At 45.6% G+C, this 19,390-nt stretch overlaps 2 protein-coding genes across 3 annotated transcripts in view; one reads left to right on the top strand and one right to left on the bottom strand.

The window, feature by feature from the left end:
- Positions 1–3,199, top strand: part of EFEMP1 (EGF containing fibulin extracellular matrix protein 1) — a 42,728-nt gene extending 39,529 nt beyond the window's left edge. For both annotated transcript variants that reach the window (XM_027653783.1, XM_027653784.1), the window contains exons 9-11: positions 28–151; positions 247–442; positions 1,932–3,199. In XM_027653783.1, coding sequence (XP_027509584.1) covers positions 28–151; positions 247–442; positions 1,932–2,090 — 479 coding nt within the window. In that variant the 3' untranslated portion in view covers positions 2,091–3,199. The remainder of the gene's footprint in view (positions 1–27; positions 152–246; positions 443–1,931) is intronic.
- The window catches only part of CCDC85A (coiled-coil domain containing 85A), a 190,893-nt gene extending 172,278 nt beyond the window's left edge, over positions 1–18,615 (bottom strand). The window contains exons 1-3 of the mRNA XM_027653778.1: positions 18,224–18,615; positions 17,058–17,143; positions 16,754–16,839 (exon numbers count right to left, since the gene is read on the bottom strand). The gene's annotated coding sequence lies outside the window, so the exon portion shown is untranslated. The remainder of the gene's footprint in view (positions 1–16,753; positions 16,840–17,057; positions 17,144–18,223) is intronic.
- Between the last annotated feature and the right edge of the window lie 775 nt (positions 18,616–19,390).

Genomic DNA, 19,390 nt, shown 5'->3' with positions numbered 1-19,390 from the left:
TTCACAGTCCCTTTTCCTGTCTCCCAGATATCAACGAGTGCGAGACAACCAACGAATGCCGAGAGGACGAGATCTGCTGGAACTACCACGGGGGGTTCCGCTGTTACCCCAGAAATCCCTGCCAGGAGCCCTACGTGCTCACATCCGAGAAGTAAGAGGGGAATTCCTTCCCTTTCGGCTCCCCCGGAGCAGGGAGCGCTGTGCTAACGTGTTGTGCCCCTGTGTGTGCCCCTGTGTGTGCCGCAGCCGCTGCGTGTGCCCCGTGTCCAACGCCATTTGCCGGGAGCTGCCCTACTCGGTGGTGTACAAGTACATGAGCATCCGCTCCGACAGGACGGTGCCCTCCGACATCTTCCAGATCCAGGCCACCACCATCTACCCCAATACCATCAACACCTTCCGGATCAAGTCCGGCAACGAGAACGGGGAGTTCTACCTGAGGGTGAGTACGGCTGGAGCTGCACCTGCGACCCCAGATAAAAATATTTATGAGGGGATTACACACAGAGTCCTTGTACAACCACCTTAATTACATTCCTCATCTGGCACAAAAAAAAATCACTAACAGCATTCTAGAAATCAGGGCCTCATCCCAAACTAAGCTCAGCCCAATTTACGACAGCTTTATATTATGTTCATTTAGTGCTGCAACTATTTCAGAAAACCACTTGGAACAACACTGTTTCCTGTTGGTGGGACGCATTCAAGTACATACATATGACTCAAAGTGTCCAGAACATCTGCTTTCCGAGGGTTTTTGGAGGAAATCTGATTTTCTTGGACCCTTGTAATATTTATGAATTCCTGGGAAATCCTTTTCCTTCGTGTGTAGCTTTATACTCAGTAAAACAGAATCAGCACAAAAGCTTCTATCAGAAATATATTAATTGGAAGGTTATAATTTTTTTTAAGTTATTTTCCTTCAAATCTGAGGGTTAGGGGGTTTTGATCCAACAGGTATAGCAAGGTATGGCATTGCCATTTGCACCATGCTTCCCCTAGATGGGAACAAGGGACTGCTCATCTAAATCTCACTTGTTCTGACATAACCTATAATCCAGTGCTTTTCCCTGGATTTATTACACATCAAAACCCCATCACCACCCCCAAAATGCAAACAGTTCTTTGCTTAAAATAAGAACAAGATCATTCCAGGTCTCACTTGGGTTAGACCTCAGTCTAACCTTCAGACTGACTCCTGGAGTAACAATTCCAACCTCCTCTCGATTCACCCAAAAAGAAATCACAGGCCTTAAATAAGGAAGCACAGGCCTTAAATAAGGAAGCATGTGTTTATTCCTGCCAGGGGACTGTGGTAAACAATGGCTTAGTGGGAAGTTATTCCCACTGGTTTAGTCAAACTCTGAGCCAGGTCTTGGATACAGTAGATGCATTGGGTTCATCTGCACACCCAACTCCTGTGATACGGTGAGAAAATATTTGTAGCAGGCAAAGGGAGAGAGGGAGTTTTCCCTCTTGTCATTACCTGGGGATGACAATGCCATTTACCAAAGCAGCAGCATGCCATGGCCAAGGCCTTCCCCAGGAGCAGCATGCCAGCCTGGGAAGCAAGTTTTGGAGCAGTGGAGGGTGGGGATGGCAATAGGCACAGCCCAGTGGCAAAGACTCCCAGAGCTTACAAGGAGAGCACGACTTCTGTAGAACGAGCCATGAGATGAGAGTTCCCCTCAGCTACACCACTGTTAAAGACATTAAGCCTCTTATTTTACTGATTCTCTCTATTTTAAAAGACTGCCCTGGCAGAGTCAGCAGCGCAGTTTCCCCCCTGTGGGTCGGGTGAAGCTTTCCCTGCAGCCAGGCCGGGTGTGGGACGAGTCAGGGCCGCCCCAAAGCAGCCCTGCCCTGTGTTTGTGAGCGCCGGTGAGGCCCCGGGGGACGGGTGACTGAGCGCAGCTCTGTTGTCCCCGCAGCAAACGAGCGCGGTGAGCGCCATGCTGGTGCTGGTGAAGTCGCTGGCGGGGCCCCGCGAGCACATCGTGGACCTGGAGATGCTGACGGTGAACAGCCTGAACTACCGCACGAGCTCGGTGCTGCGGCTAACCATCATCGTGGGGCCCTACGCCTTCTAGGGGACCCCCCGGCACCACCACGGCAGCCAAAGATATTACCAGAGAGAAAGCACTTACTATTTTATTTATAGATTTTTTTGCTCTCTTTTTTTTTTTTTTTTAAAAAGAAAAGAAAAAAAAAAAATTCGTTTAGCAAGTCGATATCTTTTATTCACGCATTACGCCTGTAATTCCCAGTTAGTAGATGTGTTCCATAGTATAACATGGGCATTGTCACTTTGTGTATAAAGATTTAAATCTTGGGGGTTTTTTTATTACCTTCCTCGGACTAGATCCATACTACGCTTTTGTATGAGAACTGTATGTTCATAGTATCCTGTACAACCTCACGCCTCCCCCCTCCCCAGCAAAATAGGTCATTGCCATTTAAAAGTGATCTTCTGTGTTTTTTTAATTTTAAATTCTAATGCAGCTACACTGAATCTCAAAAAAAAGAAAAAAAATTATGTAGTGTGAATGATACACAAAGTAACGGTTATCCCATAAGCTGAAATATATTTCTTCTTTTTAACTACTTTGTAACAAAAGGTAACAGTCAATAAAAAAAAAATCTATTTCTGTAGGCATTTATGTGCTATCACAGTGGGTTTTTCTAATCTGGGTTGGAGGTGAAGTTACATTGTGAGAAAAGCTTTGCATCAGGTTTTTGTATGCAGATTGTGTTAAACCATGCCACAGAATAACATCCTGCTCTCTCCAAGAAAAATAGACCATAGGAAGAACATTCCTCCAGCAGAGAAAGAAACTCCAAATGGAAAAAACCCCGGGCAGGGCACGAATGTCCATGAGAACACTGTTGGTAGTTACTGGGATGCAGCATTTTCAGACAGAACTTAACATACTATTTTTCCAGAAGTATTATGTTGTATACTAAGAATGGAGTGCATTTCCTTATTAAGTTATATCACTTCCAGGCACTCGGTCCTGTTCCTGCTCTTACAGCTCAGATGTATCATGTACAGTGTTCATAAAATTTATTTCTAAGTTTCAAGGACTAATAACATCTTTTGTAATATGTAAAATCTTATTTCTTGTTTAAAAAAAAAAAATGTAGCAGTTAATCCTTTGATGTACAAAATTTTTAAATAAAGATCTCTTACCATATTGTACCGAGTCTATTTTGAGGTGGTTTGTTACTACCACTGTTACTGTCAGGTACTGGGGGAGTCTGCAAAGCCAGAATAATCCAGATCTGAGTCTGTGCAGTTCTTGGAAGACTAAAATGTCCCTTGCAGAAGGACAAACCTGTTGCCCAGTGAGCTTTAGTTTTACTGACAGGAAAACTCCACTCCAGAGGGAGGGATTTAACTGGCGTTTTCCATGGTGAAAAGTCTCTGATCCAGAGTTTGGCTTGTGGGAAGCTCCCTCCTCTCCCCACAGAGATTCCTCCCCATTCATCACCACAAATCCACTTGGTTGGAAAGGCACCTCCTCATTCCACACATGCACTGAGCAAAATGTCTGCTTCTCCTCCTCCCTCTCCATGCAATTCCTCACCTCCACACTTAGTTTGTTAACTAACATTTTCCTCTCCCCACAAAGGACCTGTGCTGCCCCCCAAGCCTCCTCCCTCACCCCCAGCATGAACACTGCTCTTTTACTCAAACTTTTAACTTCCAAGTTGTGGAATTCACCATTGCCCACTCCGAGAAACAAAAGGTTTTGTTGCATCTGGGTTTAAAATGGGCAGTTCTCTCTCGGCAGGTGCCCAGAGGAGGCTCAAGTGGCTTTTCCCCCTTCAATCCCAGGACTTCAAGGGCACCTGGAGCAAATCAAGCAACCACAAATCGCCCCAAGGATTTACTCTAGCTTCATGACCTGCCAATATTTACATCATTTTCACCGCTGTACACCAAAAAAACCTGTGTGTTGGTAGGAGGGAAAGCCACAGGTCCCTCCAATGCTCCAGGCAAGCAGAGCTCCATCTGCTCCCCCCCCAAAACACACGGAGCTGCAGCAAACGTGCAGCAAGAGTTTCAAGAGCTTCTTGGATTGTAGAGAACACTGAAATCCCGAGGAATTATAGGAGAGCAAAGTGTTTGCTCAGCCCTCTCTATATCCTACCAGCATGACCATTACCAATAACACACCCCAGGAAAGATTCTCCTATAAATCTGTCAGTGTTGGAGAAGAACCTAAATCAGGATCACGTGCAAAGTTTGGTATCTTCTTCGAAATAGAAAACAGGGAGAAAAGAGTAAAAACAACAGGAGTTTGAGAAAACAGAACTTAGGGAAATCAAAATGCAAGTTCATTCACTTCCCTGAGACCACCTGAAGGCAGTGCAGTGGGATTATTTTGTTTGGAAGGCTCACAAATGCGAGTTTATTGTTGAATCCCGTTTCCATGGCTGCGAAGAGTTGCTTGTGTTTTGAGTGCTCATCCATGTTTCTAACTTTATAACTCTCCTGTTAAAATATAGAACAGCTGCTGCCCCAGTCAGCTGTGGAGCACATGGAGCCCACCAGGGACAAAGCCCACTGTTAACAGGGAGAATTATTTTTAACGCCCTCACATATCTAAACCTCCCCATCATCTCAGCGAAATGGCACGTTTCCACACTTCCCAGCTGGGGGAACACCTGCAGGATTCCAAACTGAGCTGGGCTGCATCTGCTGCAAAACCCAGTTTTTATTTCATCTGGCCAGCAGAAAAAAGTGAGCGGCCTCAGTGAGCGGGGCAAAAAGTTAACTGCGTTTTATATCTGGGGAAAAGCAGATGTGCAGTTAAGATGTTTACACAGCAAACAGTTCTGTATATATTAGGAGGAAAGAGAGCTGTTTAATAAAACGAGGGTGGTTTACAGTTGCCAAAGCAGATTTGGAGGACGGCACAACAGCTTTTGTCATTCCTTGCATGGGAAAAAATACAGACCCGTTTCATATTGGTATCGATTATGTGCGTTGAACAAGTAATTTCTTTTTAAATAAGTGATCTCACAGTTAACTCTTTCTAAAGCCTCACATTTGTTGTGTCTATCTGCTTAGCAGAAAAAGCTGAAAAATGTTGTGTCACGTGATTTATTCCCTGGTATCTCAGCCAACACCTTGGTACTGGATGAAGGGCTGTGTGGCCAAGACACCCGGACCAAAATACTGGAACTGGGTGAACAAAATACTGGAACTGGGTGAGCTTAAAAGTGCTGGGGATGAAAGTGCTGTAAATACTGGAACTAGGTGAGCTCCAGGTTTTGCTTGCCAACAGCCACTCTGTCAATCATGTGCTGTTTCTGCTCTCAGCTGAGAAGTTATTTCACTTTCTGATCCAGAATCCCAACAGTCCCAGAAGGAACATCAGCGCTCTGCCTCTTTTCTCCCTCCCAGAAATGCATCTGGGCAATTAATATCTTTTTTTAATTTTAATAATATTTCTGTATAGCCACACAGTGCATATCTATTCAAAGAGGATAAACACTCAGAGGTGCTGCTCTCAGCTAAGCACTGCAGCGGCTCCTGCCCTGCACACACACACTCTGGTTCACTTCATTGCACTGCTTTAATGAAACATTCATTTTTTCTCTCCCCCCAGGCCCTAAGATACCCCTCTGCAGGTCTACAAAAGCTCCCAGTGCTCCATCCTCACCTGAACAAGCACACAGAAAAAGCTCTGAAAGTGAGCAGCCTGCCAGCTGGGCTGACAAAACCCAACATATTTATGCTGTTAAACTCTGAAACCAGAGTCATGAATGTTACAGACACCTCGAGGTCTAAATCCTGCCGGTGCCACTCCAGAAACATCTGAACCTGTGACCACCTCCTCTGGAGGGTCACATTTTCTCCCTGCACTCTGGGTGTTTCTGGAGTATCTCTGTGCAATATAGAGGAATGTTTCCTATACAGAATATATACAACAAACACCCAAGTGGGAAGTCAAGAGAGCAGAATTCCTGCAGGCGGCATGGAAACTAGGAAAACAAACAGATTTTGGAAGCTGGGAGGAAGGGCTGCAGAGGGGAAGCCAACATACCAAAGCAGCAGGGTAAAAGGCATTATTAAAATCAATAAGTCATTCTCTGAGAGGCTGAGGTTGTATAGGAACATGGAAAATGGAAATGTTCCTGAGATGTGGAAGGTCACACGTGCAAACAAACAAGGCAGGCCAAAGGAGCAACTCGCAAATGCCTGCGCTGGCAAATCCAGCCTCTTCCAGTCACAGCAGAAACAAATTCCCAGGAGCCTGATGGGGCCAAGGAGGGACCCACACATTAGGGGAATGAGCAAAAAAGATAATGTCACAGCAAAAGAAATGAAGTGAAACTTTCTATCCTGTGCATGGAGGAGGAATTTGGCACAACAGCAGCGCATTGAAGGACCTGCCTCAAAGTAAGAGGTGCATAAAAGAAGGGGAACAGAAGATTTTGCTGATGATATCCAGTTGTTCAGGTAAAGATGAGCATCCTCTGGAAAACAGAACCTTTACAGTGCTCTGAATGTTGAGCAAAAAAATGCCAGAACAAAACCAAAGGGGATAAATGTAAAGTGATGCACGTGGGGGGGGAAGTTATCCCAGCTTTGTTTGAACAACGAAGGGAACTGAACTGAGCAGAACCTCCTAGGAGAGTGTCAGGGTTAGGACAGACCATTCCTAAAGGAAACCACAGCTCCAGAAAGGTGATCCAGCATCAGGAGTAACTGGGAACAGAGCAGGGAATGAAGCTGAACCTTTACACTGTTGTATAAATGCACTATGGCCTGAACACAGCGTGGAGTTTGGGTCCTGTCCCCCTCTTACAGCAGGATGCTGGGAACGTCAAAGCGCAGCTCAGGCTGAGAAGTGACTGCACACATCCACAGGAAAGCCTCCCAGGATCCATTACACATGTGGCTGTCCTGGACTGCAGCTCTTCCCTGGCACCCCTGGGCACAGGGGAAGCGTTTCCAGTTTGCCATGAGCAGCTCCAAAGCTGCTCCACACCCTTGCCAGGCACTCTGGTGTCAGCACTGTCTGTTGCGATGCCACATTCCCAAAACCTGGAAATGCCACCCAAAGGAACAAGGCAGCAGCCTGCACAGAGCACATGGATGCTGCGTTAGTGAGGTTTTGGGGTGGCTGCTGCCCGTGCCCAGATCTCACCCCCTGCCCAGCAGTGGCCACAAAAGCATCAAAGCAAACTCAGTCAGCAGCAAAATGTTTGCAAAAAGAGTCACCTTCAAGGGCCAGGCAGCAGGAACCAGATCACTGCAGGGAATGGTGTTTCCAGGAAAGCCATTTCTTAGACATGAATTGACCCTTGAAGTGATTAAAACTGAGCTTTGCATTTGCTGCTTTCTCTTCCCCAAACAATTTTGCAGCCCAGGGCTGGTCTAGATTGGTCTAGCCCCAATACTTCATAGGGCTGTTTTGTTTCAGGAGAGCTCTAAAAGCTGGCCAAGGTAGGTAGGTAGGCAGTGGAGAACATGAATGGACATGCCAAGCACTCCCTGAGAGGCTGGTGATTCTGTACTGCAAACCAAATCACAGGGATCAAAATAGTAACACGAAACCTTAATGGGGTCAGAAGATTCCTGCCTCTGCCCTGGAATGCTGGAGAGGGAAGATCTAAATTACGCAGTGAATATCTCCAATAAAACACTGAGATTTCATGGACAAACAAGGAGTATTTCTTCTCATGTATCACAACGAGCATCTCCAACAACCCTTCTCCCTCCCTGCTCTACAGTCAAGCCTGTTCCTTTTGTTCCAACTCCCATCTCCCAGGCTGAAAGCTGCCCAGCTCTGTCACAAGGAGACATCTTGCAGGAATGTTTCCTTAGCTTGAAAATTATTGCCCCCGTTTTTCTGGAGTGACAGAGGTTGAGAGGCCACGGCGACATTCCTGTGAAGCCTCAATTTGTGCTTTGCACAAAGGCTGTTGGCACATAAGTGTGAAGAAAAGCTGGAAAGGCACCACATTCCCATCGTGGCAATCAGATGCAAATGAGGCTCTGCTGAAGGGTTATTCACACATTCCTGTTGCAGGTGGATGATACAGCAGTGCTGACGTGTAAAGAAATGAGGATCCAGGCAGTACCAACATCCCACTCAAATCCACCTGCCTGAAGGTACCCAGGTGATTAAAACACATCTCTGAGCTGGCAGCTTGTTGGCACAGCCTCCTCCTATCACAAAGGAAGCACTTAAGTCACTATTCACCTTGCCATAATTTGATGCTTGTACCCAGGCCAGAATCCCTAAACCAGCCTGCTTTCAAGTGTTAAGCCCAGCAGCTTGGTAAATCTCTGTTCCCCAGGCTGAGGGAGAGGGGATGAGCTCTAACCAGCTTGGAAAAAACAAAACACACCTGTGAAATTTTTTAGCATCTATTACCGAGTTTCCAAGGTTCAGTTTTCCATCTGAGCACTGAGTATTCAAGCACATCTCAGAGGGGGGAGCAAAGCACCCCCAGCCCATCTTTAACCTGCTGCTTCAATGGGTTTTGGGCAGCACCACAAGACATCCCCCACTGTAGTGTTTTCTGACCTGAATTCCACCCTTCCACTGCTGTGATATTGCTGCAGGGATATTTTCCATCTCTGGACAGCAGATTATTTCTCCACCTCTGGCCTGACCTAAACTTGCACACCCTCAGACACTTGGGATCCAGGCTTTTGGTCTGATTGCTCTGGGCCACCATCACCCAAAACAAAAACACTGCTTTGGGAGGGGGGGAGGAAATACTATCTGGAAATTTAGAAAGAGCAGCCTGGTCCTGAAAATTAGACAGTGTAGGATATCTGGTGATGGGGAGAGTGTTTTCTCACACCACAGGCCCCAAAATCCCCCGACCAGCTACACAACCTGGGCTATTTCAACAGCTGTCCTCGGCAGATGCTGCCCGAGGTTGCCTGGAGTCTCTGAAAGGACGTAAAATATTTGCAGTAATTCCCTGAACAAACCCAAGAGGCTTCCTCGAAGCAGAGCCCTCGGCTCTGTTGACTCGCCTTTTTAAAAGGTAATATAAATTCCACTTACGCTGGTTTGTTTTGATGTTGAAATTGGTCTCCATAGACGTGGTTGAAATCGTGCCCTGCGGCGCCGAGGCTGCAGCCAACAACCACACAGCCCTCTGCCAGCTCAGGGCTGAGCAGGCTCTCGAGGTGCAAGTGCCATCCCACCTGGCACGGCGGCACCGGGACAGCCCACGCAGGGACAGGGTGACCCATCCCACGGGGAAAAGCCACCGCTGAGGCCACCCGGGCACCGGGAGAGGCCTGTGGGGTTCCCCCCTTGTCACCCTACACCCCCATCCACTGCTCACACATGGCCTTCACCAGGCACAGACAACGGGGCGAAAAGCCCAAGAAAGCCAAAAACAAGCCTAAAAGAATCCATTTTTTTTAAATTTTTCGAGCCTGATTGCCCTGCAGAAGCTCCTGCAAAGGCTGACACGCAGCTACGACCAGGGTGGTGTTTGCCAAGCAGAAGCAGCCATAAAAAGAAATAAGGGTGAGACAAACGGGGGGAATATATGGAGAAAGGACAAGGAGAGGGTTTTATATGGAAAGTTCTACCGAGGGTAACATTCCTGTCTAACACAAGCATTTTAATCCTTCCGGATGGGAGCCCCAAGCCAAACCCCAGTGAGGTCTGATGTTACAATAGCATTGCAGCCCAGGGATGCTGAACGCTTTGCAAGAGCTGCAGGTTCCCTCAGTGCCAAAAACCATCCAGAAGAACAACAAAAAAGCTTTTAAGCTCTTCCCCAATAACCCACTGTGACATCCCAGCATGAGCAATCGGGGCAGAAACGAGTCCCTGAGGCACCAAACTGCCCAAATGGATTGGAACACGGGGATGCTGTGGAACCTGCCCACCCCATCCTGGAAAAAAAGACAGGGAATGAGCTGTATTTGAGGAGGCATTATTTCCATTACACCCTTTTCTTCCCCTTTCCAGCCCCACAACTGCGCCTGCCACCACCTCAAGGGTGGGTTTCCAGCTCTCCCTTGCCACAGCAAACCCCACGCAGGAGGCAGCCGTGGAGGATTTCCCTGGAAGGCTGGGATAAAGCCTGGCTGAGGGGGCTGTCAGGCTGGGACCAGAGCAGGAGGCACATTCCCCGGGTCAGCAGTGCGGCGAGCGTGAGCTCACGCGAGCGATAAACCGCTGGGAACAGCTTGTCCCGGGGCCTCCGCCGCTGCCAAAGCCCATTTCTGCTGGGTTTGTGCAGGATGCCAATCCCTCCCCTATAAGATTAAGCTGCCTCCAGGCCATTTCAACGTACACATCTGAGATCCGGAGCGTTTTCCATGCTCTGCAGCTCCGGGCCGGCACAGCCCCTGCGCTGCCGCTTCTGTGCTCACCTCGCGTCACCCCCGCGCAGAGGCACTTGTGCCCCTCCCAGGGCTCACACACCTTTTCTGGGACCTGGGAACATCGAAGGGATAATTCAAGGGAAGGATATTTTGCTGAGGAGCAGAACTGAGCCATCAGGGCCATGTAGCTCAGCTCTGCAGGGACATCAACCTGACCAAGTGCACAGGACCTGTTTGCTTGGATACGTCCATCATCCCGGAGAAGAATTTCCCCCTTTTAAGACTCTTCTGAGTTTATTAAATCCATTAATTTATTACAAGTACCAACCCTAGGAACAAATAAAGCCTAAAAGCCTGGTTTCGAGACCATCCTGAGCGGCTCCAAGTTAAAAAAAAGGCAGGTACCCAATTAAAAATACTCAATAATCTCGAAAGTCTCCAAATTCCTTATTTGTTTACTTATCCAAGTACACATGAATAATTTCAAGTCTAGCACAGGCCTGTTTGGGTGCCAGATCATGTTTGCAAGTCTGCCCTGTGCAAGGCAAATGTACAGTTGAACTTGGATGCTATGCAGGTATCAGCCAGCGACTAGCAGTAATTGCTAAACAATTTTCCCCAAAAATCAGATCAAACACAGCTCAATGCCTGTGGTTGTTGCTGGTTACTGCTGGGAGGAAAACAGTTGCTAACACACAAGTGGTGGGGCTCAAATTATAGCTGCAGTTCAATCCAGTTAGAACAGTAACTCTACTTTCTGGAGATGATTTTTTTTTTTCTGCGTTAAATTCCATTTCTGCGCATTTTTTCAAGCTCAAGTTTTTTAGGCTGACAAAACTAGGAACATCAAACCTCCATATTCAGGAGCTGAAGTAAATCAACTCAAAGTATCCAGTAAAAGCAGTAAAAAAAACCCTTAATTGTGGTAATTGAGTTTAATGATGTTAAATGGCAAAGCTCATCACCAAAAAAAAAAAAAAAATCACAACTGAAATATTCTCCCACGGGGTTATTTAGAACAGGTTTCACTCCACTTGGACAACAGGAACAGGATTCACAATCTGCTTAGTAAAGGTAAACCTGTGTGGAGCAGGAGGGTTGAGGAAGCACATCCACAATTATGGCACAAGTATGTGCACTAATACCTCAGTTTCCTTCTCTCAAACATTTGTGCTCCTGAATTTGAAACCACGATTTGCCCGTTTCCCTGAACAAGAACAAACCCGTGCAAGGCTCGGGCCTGGCACTGAGCCCACACTCTGTCCCTGGCAAACCCAGCACAACTGGGCACAGGGGGTGTCCCATCCCCTCCTCCTGCCACCAGCAACACAAGTTGGGGCACACAGGTGGGCTCCCAACAGTCCCCCCCTCAGGAATTTGGGGACTGCAGCGTGGCCATGCCAAGCTCCAAGGGGCAGGGCAGGAGGTTCCATCACCAGCTGCCTGGTCCCAGAGGGGACACCCCCTCCAGGAGGCATTAACACTCACCCAATGAAGGGTAGGTGCTAAACAGAGCCCCCAGATTGTCCCAAAAGCACCCTCAGCAGGATTTTCCTGCAATCCTTAAAAGCACATTCCCTCTTGCCTGTAGGCAAGGCACAGGAGCCACTGGTGTTGGGGCCAGCCCTGGCCAGGGATCCCAATGCAGAGGCCAAAAAATCCCCAAACCCTGCAGAGCCAGCCAAGACATTGGGGTTTATTCCAGCTCAGCCAGAGCCTCACAACCTCAAATTCTTCCCAGGGTCAGGGGAAAAAAAAAACAACAACAAAAAAAATCAGCCTCAAAATTCTGTGGCATGGCAAGTCAACCCCTTTTCAGAGCAAAAAGCAGATGGAGAGAGGATTTTCTTGGCATTGTTTTCCCTGCACAGCTTCCCTAGAGCTGTGAATTTGCTGGTGCCCATCAGCACCTTGCACTGTACCCCTGTCAGAGGCAGAAATTGCTGGGCAAGACCAGCTGGCCACAGTCCACTGCTCTCAAAACTACATGTATCACACCTAAGCAGGTTCAGAAAGAAAATATAAGAGCTTTCCTCATTTTTCAGTCATGGCAAGGACAGAATTACATCTCCTTGAGGGTTTCACAAGCAGAAACTACCCAACAATTGCTTGGAATCGGAAAAAATAGGTATAATCCTAAAGGAAAGAAGTCACTGAGAGAAGATTCAGCAAACAAAAGCCTGTAGATAACATGGTACACTGGATATTGCTGCCCTGAGTTGGTGTTTAGGTTTGCCTGGACACACAATCAACTTTAGCATCTTGAAAACTGCAGTAACAATTAAAAAAAAAAATAATAATAGGTGTTTTTTTCAGAACTGGGGTGGAACCTCTGAAGCCAAAGGCAGAAGGATGGGGGATCACCTGTCCTGGCAATAACATGCTGGGAGTTATGGATCAAGATCAGCCCAGTGACAGAGCTAAAAATCGGGGTGTGCCACAGAGAAACTCCTGCTTGTCCTCCAGTGCTCTTCACACCCACCACCCACAGGCTTACAAACAACCCAGAAAGGTTAAATCTGGGGGTCTGGGGGGCTCTTAGGACAATACCCACAATCACAACAAGGCCAGGCACACCGTGTGAAGTTATAACACAGTAAAATAAATCCAAGGGTGAAGCTGAATCCCTGAACTGGTACCAGCCGTGGAGCAAATTCCTGCCACCAGGAGCAGCTGTTGTTACCCTGCCGAAACTTTGACGCGTTCTACACACTTCAGACCCCAAAACAAGGTGGACTGTACTGAATTTTAAATGGTAGACACCCTTATGACTATAAATACGTATCACCATTCTCCTGCTTTTACTAACAATGGCATTTTTCAAGCCAGTTGCAACTTGTGTGAGTAACCACATGAATTAAACACCACATACTTAATTCTTTACTAACCCTTCTTTCAACAATGCAGCAACAGCTATAACTGTAGCAAGTGCTGATGAGATTTATAACCGGGCCCTGACTATAAATCATATTTTTTAATCAGCCTTAGAAAATTTTTATTGCTGTTTTCATCCCTCATTTTATATGTACTATCTCCTCGGATCAGGAGGACCCATATCAAGGTGTAACTCTTGCTACATACCCCAAAAAATAGCACAGATGTTTTCCTAAGCGAAGATAAGAGATTAATGCAGGCATTTAGGGATTCCAAGGAGCCAGCTTGAAGAAATAAGTTTATTTTGAGCCTATTGTATTTGTGTTCATGGCAAAATTTGAAAGATCCACACAAGGGGCTAGACCCAGCCCTGCTGAAACCAGTGATATTTGTCCAGAGGATGGAGCCAACACGCTGGAAATGGATCAAGGACATGGCACGGGATGACAAACTGCTCCATCATTAGCTCTTAATTTAAGCTTAACCCTCCTTTTTAAGGAGAGTGGGTGAGAACAGCAAACAAACCCCACATCCATCACCACATCCACGCAGTTCCCAACTCCTATTTATAGTTTTGCTTCGAAATTAAAAAGAAAAATGCAAAGCATGATGCCAGAGGGGAGAGAGAGAGGGAAGAGCTCCGGCCTGTGGCTGCTGCTTTATTTCCAGAGTGCTGTCCACCACGCTCAGCACTGCTGCAGGCTCAGCCCGTGCCAACACCCAGCTCCTAACAAAGCTGCAAACACTTCCCCTGGAGTTTCCTAGAGAGCAAAAACGAACAGGTTTCCATGGCTAAGATGCTTTAATTACTGACAAGTTCGGGCAGGCCAACAGCTCCTGTCTTTTTTCTGACTGTTCCATGACACCCTCCTGTCCTTCTCCACCACCTGGACCTTTCTGCGTGGCAGCACCAGCACCCTGGAGGCTCCCAGGGCTCTGCTCCTCCTCAGAGAGGCTCTGTGAGTCCCTGCCTTGCTTTGCTTCCCTTACTCCAAAATGCTTTTTTAAAATTAACACACTAAGTTAAAAGAAAGCACACCCAGCATGAAACCCCGAGGAACTATTTAACAGCTATTTTAATCTAAACGATTGCAAGTCGCTTTTCAACAAAGGATTTGAACAGTTCCAGATTCACCTTTTCTGACTGATTTTGTGCCGCCACCTGACACACCACAGATCAATCACACTTTGCCTCGCGATCACTCCGGTAATTCAGGGCCTTGGGCCATTTCAGACCTTGGAATGGAACACAATTCCCACCTTAACCATTTAAAAATCAGACCTTGGGCTCTTCACAACCCACGAAGATCTGCGTGGCATCACGAGAGGAGCCCTGAGCAGGGCTCAGCCCTCAAAAGGGATATGGGGAGAGCTTGCCAGAACACAAATCCATTTTAACTCCAAATCCCCCAAACTGAGCTGACAAAACAAGCACACACACCTGGAGGCTTTGTGCATGATGCTCACTCACATTTCTTTTCACGCTGACTGAAAACACAGGTCAAAGTCGTTTGTAGGGTTAGAAATGGTGCTAATTCAGCTTTGGGAACAGGTATCTAAGTTACCCCACACGAGCAGAGAGCTTTTGAATTTAGTTTTGCCCAACTCTTGTTAAGAACACGGCATTCAATGCTCAGAGTCCACAAAAATGCCTGAAAAGGCTTTAAAAAAAAAAATCACACCTTTAGGTCCTCCTTTTTAAACCAGAAACTCAGTGTCTCTTCAGCCCCCTTCACTCCCATTGCACACACAAAGGGAAGAGCACCATCTCTTATAAATACTGTAAAATTTACCATTTCTCTTGTAAATTCCATATAATTTACCGTTTCTGTCGATTTTTTTCTCTCACGTCAAAGAAAAGTAACTACCTTCTGTGCCAACTCACTCATCCCTGCAAACTCAAAATTGTCCACCTTTGATTCGACCACCCCGAGGAGTCAGGTGGGGGATTTGCCTCAGAGAGGTACGAACTAAGACGTGATGAAAACCAAGCTGTTGTTTTCTACTATTCCCTCGATATTCGGGGTTATTTTTAGAAGTTTCCGGGCGAGCCGCGGAGGAGTTGCGCGGGCAGAAGCTGCACTCTGCAGGCAAACAGGCAGCAGCAGGAGCAGCACGTCCCTTGCTCAGCCGAGCAGTGCCCCCGTATGGCAGGAGGTTGGATATTTCTCTAATAAAAGATTTTTTTTTTTCCCCCCCCTCAATATTGTTTCTCCAACGCCCCCAGCTGCTGCCTCAGCCAAAGGGAACCCCTGACACAGGTTTATTTACACCTCGCGGTACTTGCCCAGCTTTTACAAGTTACCACAGTTATAAATCTCCCCCCAGTTCAGGGGTTTCCAACCCAAATGCCCTCATTTATGGCAAAAAAACGAGCAACAGGTGCTTCAGGTCCATCTCCTAATTCCTTCCCTCTGCCAAACCTCGGGAGCATCCCCCTGCCTCGCACAACTCAGCCCCAGCTCAACACCCCCTGCCAGAGCATATTTACCACCTCAGGAAAGCACCTTTGCCTCAAAGGCACCGTGCAAATACTTAAAAAGACAAATTTGCAGAATCTCAAATGCTACAGCAAAGCAGGCCTGTGTATTCAGGAGGTAAGAGTATACAAAGAGTCTCCCACATGGCATCACCACCCGCCCCACTGACCCGAAATATTCCTGTTTCCTGGGGAGCTGGGGACAGAGAAAGCAGCTCAATAAAAAGTGGTATAAAATACAAAGGTAACTCCTTCAAGAGGAAGAGTTTGTTAAAGGGAACAATCCTCCTTCGAGCAGATGGAAATGCAATCTTAATTAATACAATCTCGTAGCACATGTACACATAATGATTTCACAAGAACCCAGACGTCATGTCAGCAGATCCCAGACTTAAGGCATCAGGTGAAGTGAACTGAGGTTGTTTCCACTGCCAAAAAACCCAAATCCACAGCTCCCAGAAACCATCACAGCTCTAATTCAATATCTGACCAAGGACATTGCAATTAAACAACCAAAACAAAGAATCAGAGACCAAAGTATTTTCTTTATTATTCTGCTCCTGTTGTTTTCTATTGTAACTGCAAAAAAAAAAATAGCAACTGCTTTCCTGAAATTCTTCACTAATTTCAGATTTCACAGCAATAAAAAACATAATTCAAATGGCTTAGAAGTTTATCCCTCAAAAGAGAAAAGTATGAGCATGACACACAGGCTGCATATACACAAACACTTTTAATTACTACCATACCCAAATAACTCTCCTAGAAAACAAAAATCTCCCCTGACAATTGTTCAGTCCTCTGCTCTACTTGCACCTACCTCTCGTGCTTGAGTCCATCTTCCACTCCCAGGAAACACAGAGTGCTGGGACATCAGGGAGCAGAGCAGCACAGAGCCCTCAGGAAACCAGGAGAGAGAGGAAAAGGGGCTGGTGCTGCCCTAAAATGGGCTGAGAGACACAGGTGCCCCACCAAGATCATCAGATGGGACCAGCTGGGTGGTTTGTTTGATGTCATCAGCCCATCTTCTTATTCCCCCTGTAAAATCCCTCCTCCAAATCAAAGATTACACCCACCTTGACTCCTAAGCTCATCCAAACGAGTTTCCTGAAGAACAGTGAGCCATACTCAGGATATTGCAGCTCAGGAAATCCAGCAGCATCTGAAAGCCATCACAAGAGGTATGGCAGGGAATGGCATTAAATTAAAGTAGAGCTAAACGTGGCAAGAACAGGGGGAGAAAAGCAAGCAAAACATACAAGGATTTGGTTTAAAATCACGCTATTTTAATGTACACTCCTAAGGCTTCTTTAGAAAATCAGGAGGAGAGATTATATATCCTGCTAAAATAGGTTTATCAGTTCAGAGAAACTGTCCTACCTGGCCATGGTGGTGTGGCTGGAGAGCTGCTGGGGAGCTTTCCTGGAACAGTCACAGGTACAATTTCTCATCAGCATTGTCCTTGTCTGCAATGATGGGAAAGAAATCACTGTCAGGCTGGAGTTTTTTGTTTTATTTTGAGGTAAGTGCCCCTCTTGAGTTGCTTTCCCAGAGCCAGGTTTGTGTCATGGGCTGCCCTTTGAAAAAACATAACAGAGAAAAGAATGAGTTCATGTAACTTCATGACAAAACTCTGTAAAGAGCTCAGTTTAATCTTCTATATAAAGTGGCACATGAATTTAAGCCTTGGAGGGAACAGAGCCCTAAGAAGGCATCCAGTGGAAGGGTGTTTGCAAAATGGTCACTGCCCCTCGTTATGAAAGTTAGCTCTATGTTAATCATTCCTTAAAATACCCACACTTTTTTTTGTTTTACAGGTGTCTGGAGCAGTTTAAATGAGACATTTATTGAGCTGCAGGGTGGGGAGTGGATGGGGATGGACAGAACTGGGTGATAAACTACAGATGTACCCCGGCCAAAATGAATAAATCACTTGAGACTAAGGGGATCACAACTGATTCCCTCATGGAACTCGGAAAACTTTAATGTAGTTGAGGTTTCTGGTGCACCAGTAAACCCAGTGAGCTGCAGAGGATGGGGCAAGAACATACTGGCCAAAAGGAAAAAAACACCTATTTTTATTAACAGCCACAGGGTAAATATCAGTGAGACTCATAGAGCATGAAATGATGGAATAATGTAATGTACATGTTTATTTCAGTGTGGCACAGGCTGCTAGAAAAGGCTCATAAACTTACTGCTGGTCTCCTGTAAGCTTTAATAATAATCTAAAGCATATTAAAATCGAGCTGATGCATTTACTCAATGCTTACACATCCACATCCAAGCTTTGGGTGCTTCCAAGGGCAGAAGGAACCTGGTGAAGTCAGTGTTTTTCTCAACTGCTCCTCAGAGCAAACGTTTCCAGGAGAAATTCGCAGGCTTGGTGTGACTTGGGAGACTTTAAAATGGTTCTAGCAGGGCTTTCTGAGAAGAAATCTGCATTTATACATTATTATGGAGGTTAAGTTACCAAATACAGAAAATAAATCCCTACTCTGAAATGTCATTTAAAAAAAAAAAAAAAAAAAAAAAAAAAGACACACTAAGGATGGACTTTAAAAATTCTTGGCAGGCTCAAGATTTTTATGTTAAATCACTGCAGGTGCCTCCATTGAGCTGGACTCATTTGTGGTTTGCTTTGGGTTTGTTGTTTGAATTTCCAGCTGATTCCTCTTGCTTCCAAATGGAAAAGCTTGGCCAGATAAGTACAAATCCCTAATCAGTGGAAACAGAACGTGTGCTGTAGGTGTCCTCCTGAATGGGACAAGAAATGGGATAATATATATATCAATAAATTGAACGTGGATCTGGGAAGGGGAAAATACCAGGGGAAAAATTTAATGAAGAGGGAAACAAAATGCAAATCTTTCTTAATAAATCAATCATAATTTTGCTGTTTCTATTAGGTTAAACATTAGTTTTATTTGCTGCCTCTTATCTTGAGTGAAATCCGAGTTCTGGTACTCCTGTTCCTGTTACAGTGGTGTGACCATAAGTTGTGAGTCCATGACAGTGATGGAACATTCACTTCTCATTTCGGTGGGTGTGAAAAAACCTACTTAATCATTCTATTTTAAGTCAAAAGATCTATTTTCAATGTTTACTGTTGTCTGTGAACAATTTAACCCTTTTAAGGGTTCATGTTCAAATAAAAAAAAAATACAAAGGTTAAACATTATTTTTAAAAGCATAATCTGAAAAATATTTTGTGTTGTTCTGGATTTTTTTTATTTTTCTTTTATAACCAGACATAATCTCAGCTATAGAATTCCAAGGTCAGAATACAAGTTCTGGCTGTGTAGAACTGCTGATGACAGAAGTCACTTTTACACATAAATTATTGAGACAAAGTGCCAGTATAATTTGCCATGAGCTAGAGAAGAGCAATTTTAATGAGTAATAATGACATAAAAACTTTCCAAGCAATCATCTGTTTGTCAGCAGTAAAGTGAATGTGAATTTGGGAAAACTCTGGGAACATTCTTGCTTTGCCACTCAATATATTTTTGTACCCAATAAAACTGTACCAATGAATTCTGAATGTGGATAAAGTTAACAGCACTTATACCCAAGCCAAATCCTAAGTTTCTGATTGTTTTATCTCTCTCTTTTGTGTCCTGCCAAAAAGATAAGAAACATGTTGGCACAGAAGAAAAATTATTGCTTGGACTGTTCTACCAGCCAGTGAATCTGTTTCCTATAAATGCAAC

Source organism: Corapipo altera, unplaced genomic scaffold (assembly GCF_003945725.1).
Source record: "Corapipo altera isolate COAL_440 unplaced genomic scaffold, ASM394572v1 70, whole genome shotgun sequence".
NCBI lineage: Eukaryota > Metazoa > Chordata > Aves > Passeriformes > Pipridae > Corapipo > Corapipo altera.
Note: the sequence above shows the minus strand (reverse complement) of the source record. Positions and strands in the feature narration are given on the sequence as shown.